Genomic DNA, 21,227 nt, shown 5'->3' with positions numbered 1-21,227 from the left:
AGATGTTACTGCCCTAAGAATACTTCAGTCTAGTCAGGATGATGAGACATACATATGTGGAAAGGTTTACTAAATGCCTATGACTATCCAATTAAATGTCCACCCCGGATGGTGAGAAAGACATGGGATCAGAGTTTAGAAAACAAAGACCACTGAGGGCTGGAGTGACCAGGGAGGACCTTGCAGGTGAAGTGGCACTTAGCACAAGCATTCTGTCTAACTTCTGTCTTTTACATTTCTGTTTTTATAGGTATATTCCAGCTGTGGTTGATCATACAGCAGGCTTGCCCTGCCAAGGGACATTTTTGCTTCACCAGGTACTAAGGAAGGAGCAAAAGAGGGCTTAGAAGGGAACACCAAAAAAGTTAGAATAAGAAACATAACTCTCTGTTTCTCTGCTTTTTTTAATCTCCATTTCAAGGGTATTTGGAGGTCAGGGGACATTGCCCCATCATTTTTTTTTTTCTCCTTTCCTTAATGTTTCTCAAACCTTGGCTTATATTTATTGATATATACCCTGGCTTTTATGTGTAAATATATATATATGGGTTTTTTTTGGTTTTTGTTTTTTGCGGTACGCGGGCCTCTCACTGTTGCGGCCTCTTCTGTTGCGGAGCATAGGCTCCGGACGCGCAGGCCCAACGGCCATGGCTCACGGGCCCAAGCCGCTCCGCGGCACTGTGGAATCCTCCCAGACCAGGACACGAACCCGTGTCCCCTGCATTGGCAGGCGGACTCTCAACCGCTGCGCCACCAGGGAAGCCCCGTAAATATATTTTAAAAGAGTTATATTGAAAGACTTTATTTCATTCAGTTACATAGTAATTTGTGCAGCTCCCATGTTATTTTATACAATTTTCACTTGGTGATGTTTGGAAACTCTGCTTTCACAGCCAAAAGTTCTTAATGGAGATTGAAGATGAAGGTTTCAGTGGACTAAAAATCTGGCCATGAAATGTAGGTCCCCCTTTGGCAAATCAAAAGTAGATTTAGTCAGTGCCCAAAAGTGCTTATGAGCCAGATGGGCACACTCGGGGACTTTCAATCTGGGCATCGGTTCTTAAAAGCCATATCAGAACCTGGCTCTTCCTCAGTCCCTGACCTGTGTCCCTTTGTTCAGAATAGCAGTGTGGACAGCATTTCCCCTCCCCCTCCATACCTCCCCTTCCTGCCCATCAGACAATCCAGAAAACAACAGACAAGAGGAAATAAGAGATTGTCCCAGCTAAATTGCAACCCTGCTCCATTATCTAGGGCATCCAGCGAAGGATCACAGTAACCATTATCCATGAGAAAGGGAGTGAACTCCACTGGAAGGATGTCCGTGAGCTGGTGGGAGGTGAGTATGTTCCAGCAGCTGAGGACGGGCCTTAGCGGAGTGACTGCTCCCTGTTCGGAGCACAGGGAGTGTGCGGAAGGCTGCGCTGGAGAGCGTGACTGTCAGAAGAGAGTCCTTGAGTTGGAAACTACTCTTGTTTCCCAGCTCCCTTCATCAGTTATTCAACCTGCCATTGTTTTTCTCAGCGCCTGTGGGAGCAGTTCTGGGCCCGAGGCTGTGAGAGGGCCTAAGAGAAGTCTCTGCTCCTTGTGAGCTTGGGGTCTAGTGAGGAGACAGCGTGTGTGCATGTACAGAGCAGTTTGATGAGTGAGTACCAAATGAGAACAACTGAAAGACCTGTGCTAAAAGAGTTGCTGACAAAAAAGATCCAGGAGAACTGGGTTAGCTTGTGGGAGATGATTTGAGAAGGTTTGAGAGAACTTAGAGGGTTTCGTTTTTCTGCAAGCATTTGGAGTTAGAGTCAGCAATGTCTAACGTGCAAATGGCTAGAAATCTATGGCCAGAGTGGGGAGACTAAACTAAAGCACCATGAGAGGAAAGAGTGGCCAAACAGCATAAGCTGTAGAACGAGAGCCCAAGGCAGGGCGTCTGAACCTAGTTTTGCCATGGACCCCTTTGGCAGTGGTGAAGCCTCAGAATTATGTTTTTAAATGTAGAAAATAAAGCACTTAGGACTACAAAGACTACTAATATTGAAATACAATTGTTAAACTACTAAACAAATTTGTAACATAAGCTCTTCAGTGATGCGGTCAATAAGCAGCAGGTCTAATTTCTATCATTTCAAAGTGGTGATGAATGTCAAGATCCTTCACATTAGTGTGATACGAAAACATCTGTGATTTCTGCTGGGGACAGAGGTATGGGTACTGCTGATTCTCCTGTGGTTTGTGCCCTCCCCTCATAATTGCAGGGAAAGGCAAATTTCAGTTAGAGGTTCCTGAAAATAAAGTTGTAATTTTTTTTTCCCATCCAGTTCAGACCTCCTGAATTCTAACCATAAACCCCTTGCGTATCTGTGGACCAGATTAAGAAGGCCTGGAAGGAAGATTATACTCTGTCCTATCTGGGGCAGTGGTTTTCAAGCTTTTCAAGATTAATTATTACATAAAACAAGAGAGATGCTTTCTGACCAGAAAGGGTGGGGTGCAGAGGCAGCAGTTAACTAAGGCTTCTCTATAACCCTATGGCTTATTATTTTTATAACAAACATGAAATGTGGCAGGTGCTTTTCTGAATGCTCTAAAAATATTAGTTTATTTAATATAACATAACATATAATATGTTCATAACAATCTTGTAAGGGAAGCATTGTTATTCCCACTTCACAGGTGAGGAAAGTGAGGCTCAGAGGTTGAGCTCAGAGGTTGAGCACATGCCCAGGCCGCACGGATAGTTAGTGCTGGAGCTGACATTTGAACCCAGGCAGTCCTGCTCCAGAGACTGTGTTCTTAACCTCTATGCAGTGCTGCATCCCCTACTGTTATTTGAAAACAGCATTGTAAGATTTTGAAAAAGAAAGTGGTGTAATGAAGGCAGTGGCTTAGGAAGTTTGTAGAAGGTGAGTGTGGGATGGCTTGGAAAGGGGGAGACGTGAGAGCAGTAGGGAGACCAGTGGCTGTTGCCATGTCTGAGATCAGAAGGGGATGACCTTCGTGAGCAGGGCAGTGATGTTGGAAATTAAAGCTGAGACAGATATGAGAAGCTCTTTGAACAAAGGGTAAGTTTTCACCATTGGCTAAATGTGGGATGTAAAGGGGAGATAGAATATGGAGAAGAATGGAAGGCCAAGAATTACAGAATTAGACTGTAGGATTATAACTGACCAAACAACGCTTCCGGCACCTGAAATTACACAGAGATTTGACAGTCTCTTTTTGGCCTAATGAATTACCGCTTTGTTTCTATTTATTTATTTATTTATTAAAATCAGTTGATTTTTTAAAAATTAATTGATTAATTTATTTTTGGCTGTGTTGGGTCTTGGTTGCTGTGCGCAGGCTTTCTCTAGTTGCGGCAAGCGGGGGATACTCTTCATTACGGTGCACGGGCTTCTCACTGCAGTGGCTTCTCTTGTTGCAGAGCACAGACTCTAGGCGTGCGGGCTTCAGTAGTTGTGGCTCCCGGGCTCTAGAGTGCAGGCTCAGTAGTTGTGGTGCAAGGGCTTAGTTGCTCCGCAGCATGTGGGATCTTCCTGGACCAGGGCTCGAACCCGTGTCCCCTGCGTTGGCAGGCAGATTTCTTTTTTTTAAATAAATTTATTTATTTATTTATTTTTGGCTGCATTGGGTCTTCGTTGCTGCACGCGGGCTTTCTCTAGTTGCGTTGAGCGGCAGTTACTCTTCGTTGCAGTGCACGGGCTTCTCACTGCGGTGGCTTCTCTTGTTGCGGAGCACGGGCTCTAGGTGCACGGGCTTCGGTAGTTGCAGCACGCGGGCTCGGTAGTTGTGGCTCGCGGGCTCTAGAGTGCAGGCGTCAGTAGTTGTGGCTCGCGGGTTCTAGAGCGCAGGCTCAGTAGTTGTGGCGCACGGGCTTAGCTGCTTCATGGCACATGGGATCTTCCTGGACCAGGGCTCGAACCCGTGTCCCCTGTATTGGCAGGCGGATTCTTAACCACTGCGCCACCAGGGAAGTCCTACCACTTTGTTTTTAAACATACCCATGTTCTGGTTTCTTTCTTCTTTCTCTCAGGCCGGATTCGGAATAAAGCTGAGGTGGACGAAGCCACAGTTGATGCCATCCTCTCCTTAAATATCATCTCTGCCAAGTACCTGAAGTCTTCCCACAACTCTAGCAGGTGGGGCACCCGGGGAATGTGGTGAGTCAGCCCTAGGGGGGTTGATTGATTCACTGTAGATTCCTTGTTCATTAATGACTCTCCCCTTCTCACTTCAAAGTTCCCTGTTTCCTCCCCTGTCCGCCCTGCTCTTCAAAAATAAAAACATAAATCATTGGAGATACTTGTATGTGATGATACCCCCAGAGAATGGAAATGTTCTATCCCCTGGGGAGTTTGAGTAGATGTAATACAGTGACAGAGAAAAAGCAGAAAAAGAAAACTCAGCATGCCAACCAAGGGTTTAAAAGTACAAATTAATTACGGCTAAGACTAAATGTTTTCCTATGAAGTGATTGCTGTGGAGAAAGACCTCTCGGCCTGGGGTGTCATGGGAGCATGCCCTCCAAGGTATAGTGAACCCTCTTGTGTTCATCTTTGCTGCTGCCAGTATCGGCTCAAGGAGTCTCAGTATCTGCTTTTCATTTTCCTTTATGCATAAAGGCAATAAATTATTATAAACTCTTCTAAGATTGGCTGCTATAAATAATGAATTTTCTTTTAAATTTTAAATTAGTTTCCCTTAGAATTCCATTTTATAATCAAGTGATGACAATGCATAAAGTACCTAGCCGTTCTACATTCCCGTGTCAGACTGGAAATAAATCTGCTGGGGCGCTTTTACCTCCCTGGGAAAGGAGTCCCGTCATCGTGCACAGAGACTCCCATTTCTCTACGTGGTGAGGGCTAGGAAACAGGAGTGGCTGTGTGTTCTAATGTGGGCTCAGAACTCAGCCTTCGAATTACAGGAATTCTCTGTGGTCTGCCTGTTCCTAAAAAAGTTGCTCACATGTGTTGGCAAGAGGGAGAGGAAAAATGAGACAATAAACAGAAGCAGAAATGAAAAGTTGGGCCAGGATTAATTTCTTTACATTGTTTCTTTGTGTTACTGTTTTGCCTGGGAGTGAGGAAAAGGAAACAAATGTCTGTTTGCTTTTTGCCAGTCAGAGGAGCTGGCAGGAGCTGTGGACACAAAGGGAAGGTGGGTGAGAGGGTGTGTACCTATGTGGAGGGGGTGTGGCAGAGGTAAAGTAGGGTGCTTTGACCCCCGCCTTGGCCTATTCCTGGGCAAAATCTTGAACAATACCATTTCTCTGAAGTCAGCATTAACCCCTTCTGTCAGCGTTCCCTCTTCTGTCAGACATTTACAGCAAGTATTCAGCTGGCATTCACCACATTTTCCTTGCAACTATGAGAAATATATCTTAAACTTCCCTATGGTACTTAGCAAAACAGGGAAAAATGGTGTTTGGTTGAAGTGCTGGTTGTGTTAAACTTGCCTACATTAGAGTAACCTTCAAAAGTCCTTTGATTTCTGTCCGGCAGCGTGTCACATGCTGTAGAAGATGAATTTGGCTTTGTTAGAAGCAGTTTATCTTTCCCAGTAGAAGCTTAGAGTTAATCAAAAAAGTTGCTGGGACTTCCCTGGTGGCGCAGCAGTTAAGAATCTACTTGCCAACGCAAGGGACACAGGTTGCCTACAGCCCGCGTGCCACAACTACTGAGCCCGTGTGCTGTAACTGCTGAAGCCTACGTGCCTAGAGCCCGTGCTCCACAACAAGAGAAGCCACCACAGTGAGAAGCCCATGCACTGCAATGAAGAGTAACCGCTGCTCGCTGCACCTAGAGAAAGCCCGCATGCAGCAACAAAGACCCAACACAGCCGAAAAGGTTAAAAAAAAAAAAAAGTTAAAAAAAAAATTGCTAAAGTCAAGAGTAATAAAAAGAGGAATTTCCCTGGTGGCGCAGTGGTTAAGAATCCACCTGCCAATGCAGGGGACACGGGTTCGAGCCCTGGTCCAGGAAGATCCCTCATGCCGCGGAGCAACTAAGCCCATGCGCCACAACTACTGAGCCTGCGCAACTACTGAAGCCCGTGCGCCTAGAGCCCGTGCTCCGCAACAAGAGAAGCCACCGCAATGAGAAGTCCGTGCACTGCAAGGAAGAGTAGCCCCTGCTTGCCGCAACTAGAGAAAGCCCACGCACAGCAGCGAAGACCTAACACAGCCAAAATATAAATAAATAAAAATTTTAAAAAGAAGATACAGACTTTAAACACTTGTTTTAACTTAAAGTATATAAATGTACATTAATTTGTCAAGCTCTTGCTATAGGGCCAAGGCCTTTTCTTTAATTGTAGGCTCATTTATTGGACTTCTGACTGTCTTTCTTGCAAAGCCACACCCATAATTCATCACCTATGTTTTTCAATTTGGTGGAACTAGAAACCTATGAACAAAATCTAAGTGCAAAATCCTTTAAACTTCTTATCATATATCATCAAAATTTTATTTCCCTCTTTCTTTTACATTGATCTCACCCAAACTTAACAGCTGTTTTTTAAACAATTCACCATTATCAAGTTTTTTTTAAATGTTCAATTTATTTTTCACACTAAGTTTCCACACTTAGTTTTGTTTCACACTAAGCAAAAATTCTTTTTGCCCTCATGTTTCAGTGATTTATCTAATATTTAATTAAATTAGATAATTATAATAACAAATACAACCACATAAACAGGTTTGTAGTACTGACACTTGAGAAGCATGAAACTCAGCTCTTTGGAGCAAATTTTCTGGGCGATGAGCTACCTCTTTATTTTAGAATAATGTTCAGTGAGAAATGGACATCAGTCTATACATTGTAGGGATGTGGAGAGCATAAGTTCATTTGGTAAGTGGCTAAATGGAGTTTGGTTAAGAGAGCTTTTGTTCTTTTTGCCTAAGGTTTAATGTTTAAAGTTGAACTTACAGAACTCCAGTTGGGTGTATTACATACGTAATTAGAGGGCTCTTGTGATATACTGATATATATATCAATATATATATATATTGTCAGCGCAGCTGACAAGGGCCATTACTCCTTTTCTTCCCAGCCCTGCGTTTCTGTTACCTACTGACTTGGTTTTCCCTTAACTGCACAGCAACTTCCTACCATTTCCAATAGTAAGTCACCTCCTAAAGGGATGTTAATAGAGGTGGTCTCCACTCTCCCTTCTGTGCCCAGCATTTCCTTAACTGAACGTCTCAGGAGAGGGACCCATGTCATTGTAAGCCCTTTATCAAATTGTGTCCCATGGAATTCTCTGTTAATTGTTTGTCCACTTGAATTCACTTTTGCTTATCAGCAAACTTGTGTTTTTATATATATTTTTTTCTCTCTCCTCTCTCTCTCTCCCTCTCTTTTTTCCTTTTTTTTCTTTTGCTGCACTAACAAAAGCTTTTTCTGTGTTTTTACAGGCTCTTTCTTGATAAGGATATTCCTAGGTATTTTCTGTTTGCTTTTTTTTGCACATAAAGATTCTAGTTTATCAGAATGCTTTATGTCTTATGTAGCTTTGACTGCTATTTTAATTTAATAGTTTTCCGCCATGTAAACTTGTGCCCACCTAGGATAGAGCAAGACCTTATTCTGCACCCTTGTGCCCTGGGTTTTTCTGATGCATGTATAGTTTCACATGTAGGCTCTTAAGTAATTTGTAGAGTTCTTAATTATTTTCTCATTCCATTTAGTAAACTTGCCCATTTTATTCTATGCCCCTTCAAGTTTTTCTCTTCCACATTACAAAGGAGAATGTTACTCCCCTCATTTCATAAGGAATCTCAGGCTTGCATAATTGTTCACTTTTTTCTTTGTTTTGTCCTGTGTAGTAGTAGAGACCAATTTAGTTAATTGAGTAGCTGAGTCTGTGAGAAATTTTTTTTTTATTTTTAAACATTTCTCTTTCTCCTGTCAGGACTGCTTGTCTCATCTATTTATTTTCTGCTTTTGGAAAAGAAAAAGTTCCTGGTTCAGTAGTAAAGGAAATTTTCCCCCATCTCTCTCTTCGTCTCATTTAGGGAAGAAAACTGAAGGAAGTGATACATGACAATTTAGCCTAAATGTTTTTTTAAAGATGCACATACACACGCACACAACACATACACACACACACACGTACAGACACACACATACATATACATACACGCTGCCGTTGTCCGGAACATCTTGAGAAATCCATTTGGGATTCTTTCCTGACCACCTTAGCGCCATACAGGACAGCATGTCTCAGGACTCAGCCCTGTTTCTAACTCCAAATTCTCTTGCTAGCTTGATTTCATTGACATTTCTCTTCAGCCTTGGTTGTATTTCTTATGACCACCTCTCAAGAGTTGCCACCCTTGGTGAGTATTTCAAAAGAATGTGCTGCAGTAACTCCCAGGCACCAAACAAAACAACAAAAAAAAACCCCACCTTTTTCCCTCCATCCCAATACAGGGAGATTTTAGTGATGTCAGAATTTTTCTATGTTAGCCAAGTTTCTGCCAGTGAAATTTCCTCTTTAGGTTAAGTGAAAACCAGAAAACAGAAATGTGAAGAGGCTTTCTCACACAAATTCAAAACATCTGCCTCAGTGGAAAGGGAACCTTGAACCCTGATTACTGGCAGCAGGAGATGCTTAGGTTCTGGTGCGGAGCTTGATGAGTGGCGGGTTCCAGGCGTCAGTGAAGTGCTTGTTGCTGTCAAGTGTCTCCAGGGCCCTCGCCCTGAGGAGGGGCCTCACTTCACTCTGCACGGGGTGTCCAGACCTGCAGTGCGACAGGCAGGCCCCATTCCAGGCACTTCGGCAGACCCTGGGACACAGTAGAAGAGCAGTCTCAGGGACAGGACCCTCAAGTGGCTTCTGCTGAAGTAATGGATTTCACCACCCAATATTAGAATTTGTCTTAAACCAAATTACAATTTAGATGTGATCGAAACAGAGCTTTGTGGATGCATAAAGGGTTCTCTGCTGAGCCCAGTGAGCCCAGGAGCTGGGGAAGGGCTTCTGTCAGCCTTTGTTGTGGTTGCTGTTTGGTTCTCTTGGTTGCTTTGTCCATCTTTGTCCTGTTAGTTGTCTCTGTATTCCTTTGGTGTATTTGTAGAGAATTTACTTGACCCATACACACTGCCTCAAAAGCTAGATGTTTGAGAGAGTATCACGTACAGCCGAAGGCCCTTGGACAACACGGGTTTGAACTGCGCGGGTCCGCTTGCGTGTGGATTGTTTTCGGTAGTAAGTACCACAATACTACGTGATCCGCAGTTGGCTGAATCGGTGGAGGCAAAACCTCGGGTACCGAGGGCCGACTGTAAGTTATACACAGATTTTTAACTGCATGGAGGGTCAGCCCCCTAACTTACCCTGTTGTTCAAGGGTCAACTGTACTTCAAGAAGACTTAGATCTAGAAGTAGCTACAAGATGAAACAATCAGGCTTCAGACACTGGCACTCAGAGGATGAGGTGTGGTTACGGAGTTCATTTAAGTATTGTTTTCTCTGTTTATTTCTGGAGAAAGAAGCATGGAGATGTGTTTAAAGAGAAGGTATGCCAGCTATTTGTCATGGGACGCCTAGAAAAGACAGCTGCAGTGAGGTTACCATTTGGGAAGGAGTGAGGAGGAACGTACTGGGCAGGGGAGAAGGTGTGCAGAACTCTAGATGAAATGGGTGGGGTGTATTACACGTGCAGAGAGCTAGTGGTGATGGGAAGCTCACTCTGAAGGGGTGGACGAAGTGTCTTCCCCAACAGTCCTAACGGGGGTCTGAGGGAGGGACACGGGGGGTCGAGTTGGGAGTTGATCTGTGACACTGCTGTTGAACTCAGGACAGTGCTTCAGGTGAGACTTGCTGAACTGGAAGGTTTAATGCCAAGTAGGGTCTATGGTGTTTTACTAGTAAGAGGGAAGAGAGATATTAAAGCAACTTTAAAAACCAGTTTATGGGTGTTTATTAAATAATCAAGCTTCTAGTTATTTGAATGTAAGATTCTTACGTGAATTTTTTGGAAAACTGATAAGTAGTAGTTGGCTAGCTCTGGTGTAAAAAATCATTCTCTTTTGCTGAAATGTCAGCTAAGAATAACCTCTTATTCCTCTGTTTAAAACAAATCTCTCTATACTGTTTCTTTCATGAACCCTCCCAGATGTGTTTGTGACATTTCTGAGGCTCAGCAGAATGGGATCGAGATACAAAGACTGCAGCTTCCAAATGACTGAATCTTTGCTTCCGGCCCTCATCACTGACTGACAGAGGAGCTTACTTAGTCTTTCTTTCCTGTTTTAGTTTCTGTTGATACTCATTTCTCCTTTTCATCTTAATCCCTTCAATTGATCTCACGATTTTTATGTTTATAGGCAGAGGAGAAGCAGGCTTGTCAAAAAAACAAACAACAAAAAGCATAGCTTAAGTGTTCCTTGATGATGGGTGGGGGGCAAGAGCACGGGCGCCTGCCTTTCCCTCCTCGGAGGCACAGGTTCTGCTCTGTCGTTAGACTTTGGTAAGTTGGAAATGCTGGTCGGTGTGGGATATTGCAGCATTACTGACAATGGCAGTGGCTGGACTAAGGTGACTTCAACTTCTTCTGGATGACTCCCTCTTTCTTGCCTTTTTGACTTTAGGACCTTCTATCGTTTCGAGGCCGTGTGGGATAGCTCCCTCCATAACTCCCTCCTTCTGAACCGAGTGACACCCTATGGGGAAAAGATCTACATGACCTTGTCGGCCTACCTGGAGGTGAGAAGACCCACAACTTGAGTTGCCGTGAACAGCCAGCCCTGAACAGTGGGAAAGTTACAACAGGAAATGGGGAGGAAAGATTTGACTGATTTTGTCTTCCTTTCCCCCTGCACGTCGTGGAGTTATTTTATTATACTTTGCTAACTGTTCTGGTTATATTAACTTCTGTTCCTGGTCTCTGGTTAATCAGAAAGTCACATAACTTTTATTACAGCTTTAGCAGCCCAATTCCCATTCTTCAAAGAATGTATGATTTTAAGAATACCACCTCTTGTCTTTGTAGTTGTGGGCAGAGCCTAGTAGTGGTTAACAGCGCAGACCCTGGAACTAGCCTATCTGAGTTCAAGTCCCTGTGCCGCCACTTACTGCCTTCATGTCCTTGGACAAGTGACTTCATCTCTCTGTGCCTCAATTTCCTTGTCTTTTAAACAGGGGTAATAATAATAGCATTTATCTCAGAAAGTTGTTGAGAGGTCACAGAAAAGGATTTAGAACAAACAGTGCTTGGCATATAACAAGTAATAAATATTAGCCGTTATTACAGAAAAAAAACTTTGAAAAAAATAAATGCATCTGCAAGCAACACCACCTGACCTTGCACGTATTATCTTCTGATTTGCTGTTGAAATCATCGGTAGAGCTGAAATCCTCCACCCCCCACATCTGGGAGCAGCTTTCCCAATACAGTAGTGCCCAGACTGTGGTCACAGATGCTCTGTCTGTGTTTAATCGGAGCCCACTCCTGTTTGCTTTCAGCTGGATCATTGTATCCAGCCAGCTGTCATCACCAAGGATGTGTGCATGGTCTTCTATTCCCGGGATGCCAAGATCTCGCCGCCACGCTCACTGCGCAGCCTCTTTGGCAGCGGCTATTCAAAGTCACCAGACTCGTAAGTTTTTGAGACAAGTTTAGCTTCTAGTTGTACCCTGTACAGAATCAGCAGTCTTCTAGCTGCTGTTTTCAGGGTTAGTTCACAACCTATAAACCGGAGTGCAGTGACTTGAATGTTGGCATTTAATAAAATATTGATAAATAGATGAGTTAATGAGGGAAGGAAGGAATGTTCCATTGTGAACACTTCTCAAAAAATTTTGTAGGGACTAAATGTTCTTTTTAAATGTCATTATTATTATTTCTAACAGCTTACCATACCATTGGGATTTTATCCTTTTTAAGATTTATTCATGTTTGAGATACATGAATGTACATGAAGAATAACACAGTGACTACCTGTGCATCACTACCCGGCTTAAAAATTAAGTATCACTAAAACAGTCGAAGAGTCAGTCCCCTTCTTAACCACACCCCCCAGAAACTGATGTTTATCATTTCATTCTAGTCAGACCTTTCCCCCCTCATCTTTTCTTTCTTGTGGTAAGAGAAGGCAAAATTTTAATCTTCACATTTCTATTATAAATCTTCTAGTTTATCATTCAGTTTATTTTTTTATATGTGACTCCTAATTTCTTTTTTTTTTTTTACATCTTTATTGGAGTATAATAGCTTTACAATGGTGTGTTAGTTTCTGCTTTACAACATAATGAATCAGTTATATATATACATATGTTCCCATATCTCTTCCCTCTTGCGCCTCCCTCCCTCCCACCCTCACTATCCCACCCCTCCAGGCGATCACAAAGCACCGATCTGATCTCCCTGTGCTATGCGGCTGCTTCCCACTAGCTATCTACCTTACGTTTGGTAGCGTATATATGTCCATGCCTCTCTCTCGCTTTGTCACAGCTTACCCTTCCCCCTCCCCATATCCTCAAGCCCATTCTCTAGTAGGTCTGTGTCTTTATTCCTGTCTTACCCCTAGGTTCTTCATGACATTTTTTTTTTCTTAAATTCCATATATATGTGTTAGCGTACGGTATTTGTCTCTCTCTTTCTGGCTTACTTCACTCTGTATGACAGACTCTAGGTCTATCCACCTCATTACAAATAGCTCAATTTCGTTTCTTTTTATGGCTGAGTAATATTCCATTGTATATATGTGCCACATCTTCTTTATCCATTCATCCGATGATGCACACTTAGGTTGTTTCCATCTCTGGGCTATTGTAAATAGAGTGGCAATGAACGTTTTGGTACCTGACTCTTTTTGAATTATGGTTTTCTCAGGGTATATGCCCAGTAGTGGGATTGCTGGGTCTATCATTCAGTTTTATTCTTAAGCTCAGAACAGGAAAAGAACAGTGACTGATAAGAAATGTCTGTAATTATATTTGAGGGTGGATTGCAGACCCAGTGGAGGAGACAGTGTTTTAAGCAGAGAGAATTGAGATTTTCCTGGTTTTGTGCTATATGAAATTAAGCAGTTGTTTATTTGTTTTAATTCAAATAGAAATCGAGTCACTGGAATTTACGAACTCAGTTTATGCAAGATGGCAGACACAGGTAGTCCAGGTAAGCTCTGTGGATCAGGAAAGTGATAGTTACCTTTGCATTTGACTGGAGTACATTATATCAAAAATCTACCCCACCCCTGTAGGATAGATATACATTTTTGAGAAGCCAGTTATATTTTACAAGCCACTTTGGTGGTGGTGGTGGTGGGAGTTTCCTTTTTCTGAGTTGCAGCACTGTTTGGTTTATGACATGCAATACAGTTATAAAAGCTGTATGGGACAAATTGTTGCTGGGCTGTGGAATACTATAACAAATTCAAGCGTGTTACAGTGAATTTGGCTTGGAAAACTTCAGAACCATTTCCCTCTCAACCTTAACCCCAAAGATAACTTGACAGTATAACTTTACAGGTGCTGTCAACCTAGAATTTGAACTTCCTATGCTCTAGAAAGACAAATTATCAAGTTGAACTTGTTCTGTGTCCTTTTTAATGTCTCCTTGAACTGCTGTTGTTCCTCCAGTTTGGTGGCCTTCAACAGCAGTCTATGTTTCCATGTTTGTAAACTGGAACGTGGACACAAGTCAGGGTTTTTAAAAGCAATTAATGTAAATTTGAGTCGGTTTAGAGAACATATGTGGAAAAGAGGCCAAGGCCCACAGGTAAGATTGAGATAAAAAAAGACGACTTTGAGTATGAATCCAAGTCCCAATAGCAGCTAATTATAGTGTCTAGATAGTTCCTTCAGAAATTTTTTAATTAACATAAATTCGTGTCTCTTGTATGTGAAACCAGCGTAATATTTTTAAAAATTATTGGGAAATAATGGAGGCTAAACCAGTCTGTCATCTACCATCTTAACTGAGCTACCAAATGTGAGGTAGCTCACATCTTTCCCACTTTTTCCCCATGAATGTATTTTTATATATTTAGAACGATAGCGTACAGGCTATTTAATCTCTGTATTTTCACTTAACATAATAACTAGCATTGGGGCTTCCCTGGTGGCACAGCGGTTGAGGGTCCGCCTGCTGATGCAGGGGACGCGGGTTCGCGCCCCGGTCTGGGAAGATCCCACATGCCGCGGAGCGGCTGGGCCCATGAGCCATGGCCGCTGAGCCTGCGCGTCCGGAGCCTGTGCTCTGCAACGGGAGAGGCCACAGCAGTGAGAGGCCCATGTACCGCAAAAAAACCCACAACAACAACAACAAAAAAAACTAGCATTTTCTCAAGAGGCATTACTAGCTTCATAATTATTAAAGAATATAAAACTCAGTTTTTAAAAGAAGTTTAGAGAGTTGCTTTGGGGCAAAAGGGATACATTTTTATTAATAATCAAAATCCCATGTATCTTGAGACTAAACTGTCTCAGTGTGCCACATAATGTGAATTATGAAGTCATTTTGAGCTAAAATTGGAATTGGATGTTTTTCTGGAAAAAAGAGTTGTTTCCTGTTATCTCAGGCATGCAGAGGAGGAGAAGGAAAATCGTGGATACATCAGTGGCATATGTGCGGGGAGAAGAGAACTTAGCAGGCTGGCGGCCTCGTGGAGACAGCCTCATCCTTGAGCACCAGTGGGACTTGGAGAAGCTGGAGCTCCTGCACGAGGTACGCCGGGGCACGGGGTGCACAGGTGAACTCTCGGGCAAGATTCCCGCAGCATCAGTCTTACACTCACCTCCTATCTATGATCCTGGCTTTGCAGTTTTCGATCATGATGGAGGCATAATATTTTGCTTATTAAGATCTTGATGAGCTTTGTGTTTGCTGAGGCTGTAGTGTTGATCTTCTTAGGTGGAGAAAACCCGCCACTTCCTGCTGCTCCGTGAGAGACTTGGTGACAGCATCCCCAGATCCCTGAGCGACTCGTTGTCCCCCAGCCTCAGCAGTGGGACCCTCAGCACCTCCACCAGCATCTCCTCTCAGATCTCAACCACCACCTTTGAAAGTGCCATCACACCCAGTGAGAGCAGTGGCTACGACTCCACAGACATTGAAAGCCTGGTGGATCGAGAGAAAGAGCTGGCTACCAAGGTGTGGCTCCCTGCCTCTGCTGAGCATTTTCCCCCGTGAGGCTCTGTGAGCTGGTGTTTCTGTTTTTTTCACTTGCAGTTTCATCTTTCTTTGAGGGCCTCTGTTCAAGGCCTGTGCTCACACTGTGAATATAGAAGTAAATGAGACTTAACTTCTACCCTTAATAAGTTGACACCAGGCGAGGGGGTGACAAGCTTACAATAGAGGTTTGGTCGAGAATGCTGTGGGAGCCGGAGGAGAGGCCTGCCCAGGAGGGCACTCGTGGACTGACCTTGGAAGGATGCGCAGGAGAGAGCCAGCGGCGTCCTGCACAATCAGTGTGAGGGAATCCGTGCAGGAGAGGGACAGGAGATGGAGTTGGAGAGATAGGGCAGGGCCAGATCACGAGGAGTCTGTGTGCTGGACTAAAGCGTCCAGAATATCCCGGGAGTGACTTGGAAATGTTTCAAACAGCTATTTGTTTTAGAAAGATTTCTCTGGCAGCAGTAAAGAGGATGGACTTGTGGTGAAGAGACAGGCTAGAGGCAGAAAGAATTCTTTATTTCAGTAATCCAGATGAGAAACGGTAAAGTTTTTAACTATGGCGGGGGTGGGTGGGATGAAGAGGAATCACGGGAGAGACGTTTGGAAGGTAGAATCCGCATTCCTTGTTGCCTGGATAACAGCAGGAGAGGGCAGAGAGGTTGTTGAGGGTGACCACCAGGCATGTGGGTCTGGGCAACTGGCTGACAATGGAATATAGAAATAAGAGGGATTTTGTGTTCTTTTCAATAATCGAATGGTCGTCTAGTTGATTTGGGAATGTATGTCCATCCAGAAACCTCCATGCCTTTTAGTACCAGGGCAAATGGAGAATGAAAGGGATGCTGTCGCATTCTTAAACGCTTTAAACTATGGTGTTTACGGTAATTCACTTGTAGTCATGAGAATGGCTTTTTATCCGCTCATTTTATCGTCTTTGTTAGGCATGTACCAGGCTTCTCTTGCTATGTACTCAGTTAATTTCTAGAGCTATTTGAGCAGCACCTGAGCTCCACTGTGAGTCGTAGGCATGTTATTTTCCCTTCTTGCTTTAATCCCGGGCTTTGTTTAACCATTGAAACTTACTCTTCCCTCTCTCTTCCCTAGTGCCTGCAACTTCTCACCCACACTTTCAACCGAGAATTCAGCCAGGTGCACGGCAGCATCAGTGGCTGCAAGGTGAGCAGCTCTCATTTCCTGTCCTCAGGCTTTGCTGCTTTTAGGTGGCTTGAGATGGGCAGAGCATTACATGTGAGGATGTATGACATATCTGCTCTTTCGTTTATTTAATTTTTCAGTCAGAACACTGACTTCTGAAGATAAAAGTATTCTTCTGTGTCTCTTAGAGTAATTATGAGATGGGAAACATTTGGGCTTTTCCCTGAATCCCTTGGAGAAGAGTATTCTGCAGGGGGTGATATATTATTATATGGCAAGGCACAAGAAGTCCTGAGGTTCTTGGTGGCATGAAATTTTGTTGCCTTCAACAAAGAGTGAGGTGAACACTTTAAAGAATTTCTGCATCATTCACTCTGTTCTGGTCATCTTCACCTTTTTTGCTATTCCCTAGACACTCCTCAAGGTGGCTGTGAATTTTCCCAGTATAACCTTCCAGATAGTCCCATGATTCAGTTCTTTATTTCATTTTTCTGCTCAGATGTTGCCTCCTTGGAGCGGATTTCCTTAACCACCCTATGTAAGGCCAGCAGCTCTCCGAAACCTTTTAACCTGCTTCTCTGCTTTACTTTTTGCTGTAGCACTGATCCCTGCCTGACACTTCTTAAAGTGTTTGTTGATTGGTTTATTATCTGCCTTCTCCACTTAAAGTGTAAGCTCCAGGAGGGCAGGGCCTCTGCCATATTCTTAGAACAGTGCCTGTTGTTCTTAGTTCTCAGCACATATAGATAGGGTCATTTAGTTAATGCAGGAAGCTGTAGCAATATAAAATATAAACATATTTTATAAATATAAAAAGCTAGCCTTGCCTCTTTTATAAATGTCTTGATTCCTATTCTGACACTTTGGCCATAAAATATTCATAAGGATTGTTTTCTTGAATGACCTGAAACAGAAGAGGATTTATGAACATGAGGTCACTGGCTGTCAAAGCTTCTTACTGCAGAGGTGGTTTTGTTCATCTGAATCTCACTTGCTGTGTTCTGTTTTCTTCCAGTTGTCTGATATCTCTCCAGTCGGACGGGATCCCTCTGTGTCCAGTTTTAGCAGTGCTACCCTCACTCCCTCCTCCACCTGCCCCTCTTTGATAGATGCTAGGGGCAACTCTTTGGATCAGAAGTAAGTACCCAGATTTCACTGACAAAAGCTAATGTAAGAGCCAAGGGAAATGCCAACCTTCCGCTAGCTCAGTGGTTCTCAACCGAGGGCAGCACCGTCCCCCTAGGCAGCCTTGGGAAACATGTGGGAGCCTTTTCTGGATGTCACAGTGACTGGGAAGATGCTGCTGACGTCTCTTAACGTCATACGTTTTACTAACTTTCTGCATCAAGTCACTGACTCCTCTTCTTCGTCCCCTTTTGCGTGATTTGTTCTTGTATTCACACCCCTGATTGTCTCCCCAGTCAGATCAGACACAGGAAGCCCCATCCTGGGAAAAATATTTTGAAACTACTTTGGAAAAAATATTTTAATGACACAAGAAAGCATATAGGTAAGAAGAATAGAGATGAAGTCCATGAATGATTCCATGAATTCATCATTAGAATCACTGCTGTGCAGTGCGCCATCAGTCTCCTTTGCCCTGTCTCCATTCATTATGCTCACCTGTCACAACCCACCTGGTTATCATCCAGCTGTCTATCTTCCTGTATCAACACTGAGGCAGTGGGCTGGAGAAAATAACACAACCAGGTAATTTAATTGAATCTGGGATGCCATCAACTCTAAGACATTATTTTTATATGCCACTAAAAGAAAAAGCAATGCCAACTAAAATGTGACATGCCATCAATTACAAGATGCATCCCAATTCGAGAAATGGTGAAGTTTGAGAAAAATGGGCTTTTTGGAATTGGTGAAATGCAATTAATTAGACTAAGCTGCTCTACAAAGATAACAATACAGAGCGTGGGGGATTATCTCTCTCACATCGGTTCAGAGCTGGTCCTGGTTGGTGGAGCAGCTCTGCTCCAGACAGCCGTTCAGGGGCCCGGGTTCTTCCCATGTGTTTGCTCGCTCTGCCAGCCCCTCAGGCAGTGGTCCTCAGACTTCAGTGGCATCAGCATCACCTAGGAGGCTTGTTAAAGCCCAGGTGGCTGAACCCCATTCAGAGTTTCTAATTCTGTATGTCTGAGTTGGAGCCTGAGAATTTGAATTTCCAACAAGTTTTCAGATGAAGTTGATGCTGCTGATCAGGGACCTCACTTTGAGAACCACTGCCCTAGGTGGTGCCCTAGGTATGGCCTTGAGACTAAATAGAAACATATAAAGGAATGGAGTTCATATTCAGTACCCTTCTGTTGAGAGGGCGTCAGGGTAGGAAGAGAGACTGAGTGACTTGGTGGTCATCAGTGATGAGTTTCCTTTGTAACTGCCGAAGGATGACACCAGGTGAATTTGGGATTACGTTTCAGACACCAGCTTTGTCTTCTTAGCCAAGCTCTCTGGAACTGATGTTTGCAAGGTTCCTGGTGTTCGGGGATAGGCATTGTTCCTCCTGGTGAGACGGTTGTGTATTGACCTTACTGAAGCACCTGTTACCCCTTTCTTCCTAACCTCTCTCTTTTCAAGGACCCCAGAAGCCAATTCCCGGGCCTCTAGTCCCTGCCCAGAATTTGAACAGTTTCAGATAGTCCCAACTGTGGAAACGCCCTATTTGGCCCGAGCAGGAAAAAATGAATTTCTCAATCTTGTTCCAGATATTGAAGAAATTAGACCAGGGTGAGTACTATATTGAACAGGGATGCCAGGTATTAAAAGACAAATTAGCAGGAATTTACTTTCAGCTCTTCTACATGAGGTCTGCATTACAGTCTAATGCAAATGGAATCAGGGTGAAAGAGTGCTGGTTGGGTTTCCACTCCAGGTGTATCACCGCCACCCGGCACAGCATGTGGTGGTGGTGCTTTGTGCTCTTTCGCTGCATTTCTTCAGCAGATAAGATTCTAGACCAAGTAGATCATTTGCCTGTTTCTTTCAGCCTAGGGACTTGGCCTAGGTCTGTTTTGATGGCCCTCGCCTCATGATCACTTTATTTTTGTGAGAAACTAACCTCTCTTGTACTGTCCTTTTCAGCTCAGTGGTCTCTAAGAAAGGATATCTGCATTTCAAGGAGCCACTTTCCAGCAACTGGGCTAAACATTTTGTCGTGGTCCGTCGCCCCTATGTCTTCATCTATAACAGTGACAAAGACCCGGTGGAGCGTGGCATCATTAACTTGTCCACAGCGCAGGTGGAATACAGCGAGGACCAGCAGGCCATGGTGAAGGTCAGTCCTGCCCTCTCTTGCTTTTCATTGCCACGCAGAGCCTTCCCTGTTGAGTTCTGAACTCCATCGTGTGGTGTGGAATCTCTCTTTTGTATTTGGTGTCTCTGAACCTTCAGTGTGAAGGGCCGTGTGCCCGCTGAATATGGCTGGCGGTCCCCATTGTTCAGTATCCATAGTAACTTTCTCATCTTCCTGTGTCTCTTTCAGACACCAAACACCTTTGCTGTATGCACAAAGCACCGTGGGGTCCTTTTGCAGGCTCTCAATGACAAAGACATGAACGACTGGTTATATGCCTTTAACCCACTCCTTGCTGGCACAATACGGTAAGAAGTTGTTCCTGTGTTTGCTTCCTCTCCTTGGTTTTTGGTTCCAGGGATGTCAACATAAACAGAAAAGGAAGTCTTGTTGCAAACAAGTTTAAAATAGAGGAAGGACAGGAGTGTAAGTGTGGTTGTAAGGTGGCGATGAGGCCTCAGCTTCTCATAAGGTGGCATCTGGTGTCCCGAATGGCTAAGGAGACTCTGGTCACATTTGTACCCAGTTAATCTCCTGCTTTGACTTTTTATTCTTAAGGGGTCTACAGCTGGGGTCTGTGGGACCGAGTAAAGGGAAGATTGTGAGAACCTTAACGGTCTCCCAATATTCGGCCATATGATCCAGCCTCAGATCCTGTGAGGGGCTTGTGTCCCAGGGTCCCCAGAGTGAGGAGGACCACTGGCCGGCCTCTTTGTTCAGGGGCTTAGAGACCCGGGCCTGCGGTGCAGGATGGGAGGACATGCAAGGAGGGGAGCACAGAGGAGGAATACCTGCGAGGGCAAGAGCCCCAGATCCAGTTTTCCAGTCCTGCCGTCTGTCTGATCCTCTGATCCCTTTTCTGCCCACAGGTCAAAACTCTCCCGCAGATGCCCAAGCCAACCGAAGTACTAGGTGACTGCCGAGCGCCCTCACTCGCCTTCCGAGAGATAAAGAAAGTGTTACCTCTCATTCCTCTTTGTGATTCTTGATGGTTATTCTTGTGTGTGATCCTGTGGCTTAAGTGCTCGTCCCTTCTCGTCCAGCACTTTTTCTGTCGCTCCTGGCCCCCGTCCCCATTGCTCTGTACTCTTTTCTTTTTTCCTGTGCTGAGAATCTTGTTAGAAGCATGTGGCCTAACAAAAGGGGGGGAAAAACGAACAAAAAAACAAAAACCCAGAGGGGATCCAGTGAATCTCCCAATTATTTTTTGGTGTATTTTGGCTTCCTTTTGTGTGATAGGTCCCCATATGACCACCTCTGATGTCTGTACTTCTGTCTTTGGATATCTCTGTCTGTTGTTCAAGACAACGTAATACTTTTTTCTTTTCATTGTGATATAATTTTAATTTTTCTTGGGTGGCTTAGAGACAAAAGGAAGAGACATCTGGTCTTTTTTAGAACCTGAGAGGAAAAAACTTAACCTTTTCCCCTTCTGTCTCTTTTTGCCATGACTAATCCTTACATTTTCCATTCAGGGAAAGGGGTGTAGTGAACTTAGAAATGGGACAGGTATATTCTCTGAAATTAGGGCTTATTTAGAACATAGTTATGTAATTTTCATTTAGTGGAAGAGACTTTTCAGCAGGTTTGGGACAGTGGCTACTGTTGACCTTTTAAGAAGGAAAGAGCCAAGGCTATCGCTGA

At 43.9% G+C, this 21,227-nt stretch overlaps 1 protein-coding gene across 2 annotated transcripts in view; it reads left to right on the top strand.

Annotated features, from left to right (window-relative positions):
- The window catches only part of KIF1B (kinesin family member 1B), a 143,870-nt gene extending 123,318 nt beyond the window's left edge, over positions 1-20,552 (top strand). For both annotated transcript variants that reach the window (XM_029230761.1, XM_029230763.1), the window contains 14 exons: positions 251-317; positions 1,255-1,339; positions 4,031-4,136; positions 10,596-10,710; positions 11,470-11,603; positions 13,062-13,123; positions 14,529-14,674; positions 14,861-15,100; positions 16,229-16,300; positions 17,295-17,416; positions 18,869-19,018; positions 19,373-19,565; positions 19,773-19,891; positions 20,453-20,552. In XM_029230761.1, the coding sequence (XP_029086594.1) occupies positions 251-317; positions 1,255-1,339; positions 4,031-4,136; positions 10,596-10,710; positions 11,470-11,603; positions 13,062-13,123; positions 14,529-14,674; positions 14,861-15,100; positions 16,229-16,300; positions 17,295-17,416; positions 18,869-19,018; positions 19,373-19,565; positions 19,773-19,891; positions 20,453-20,495 (1,654 nt within the window). In that variant the 3' untranslated portion in view covers positions 20,496-20,552. The remainder of the gene's footprint in view (positions 1-250; positions 318-1,254; positions 1,340-4,030; positions 4,137-10,595; positions 10,711-11,469; positions 11,604-13,061; positions 13,124-14,528; positions 14,675-14,860; positions 15,101-16,228; positions 16,301-17,294; positions 17,417-18,868; positions 19,019-19,372; positions 19,566-19,772; positions 19,892-20,452) is intronic.
- The last annotated feature ends 675 nt before the right edge of the window (positions 20,553-21,227 follow it).

Source organism: Monodon monoceros, unplaced genomic scaffold (assembly GCF_005190385.1).
Source record: "Monodon monoceros isolate NGI ecotype Baffin Bay Population unplaced genomic scaffold, NGI_Narwhal_1 Super_Scaffold_18, whole genome shotgun sequence".
NCBI lineage: Eukaryota > Metazoa > Chordata > Mammalia > Artiodactyla > Monodontidae > Monodon > Monodon monoceros.
The sequence above is the reverse complement of the archived record's forward strand: the minus strand, read 5'-3'. Positions and strand labels throughout refer to the sequence as shown.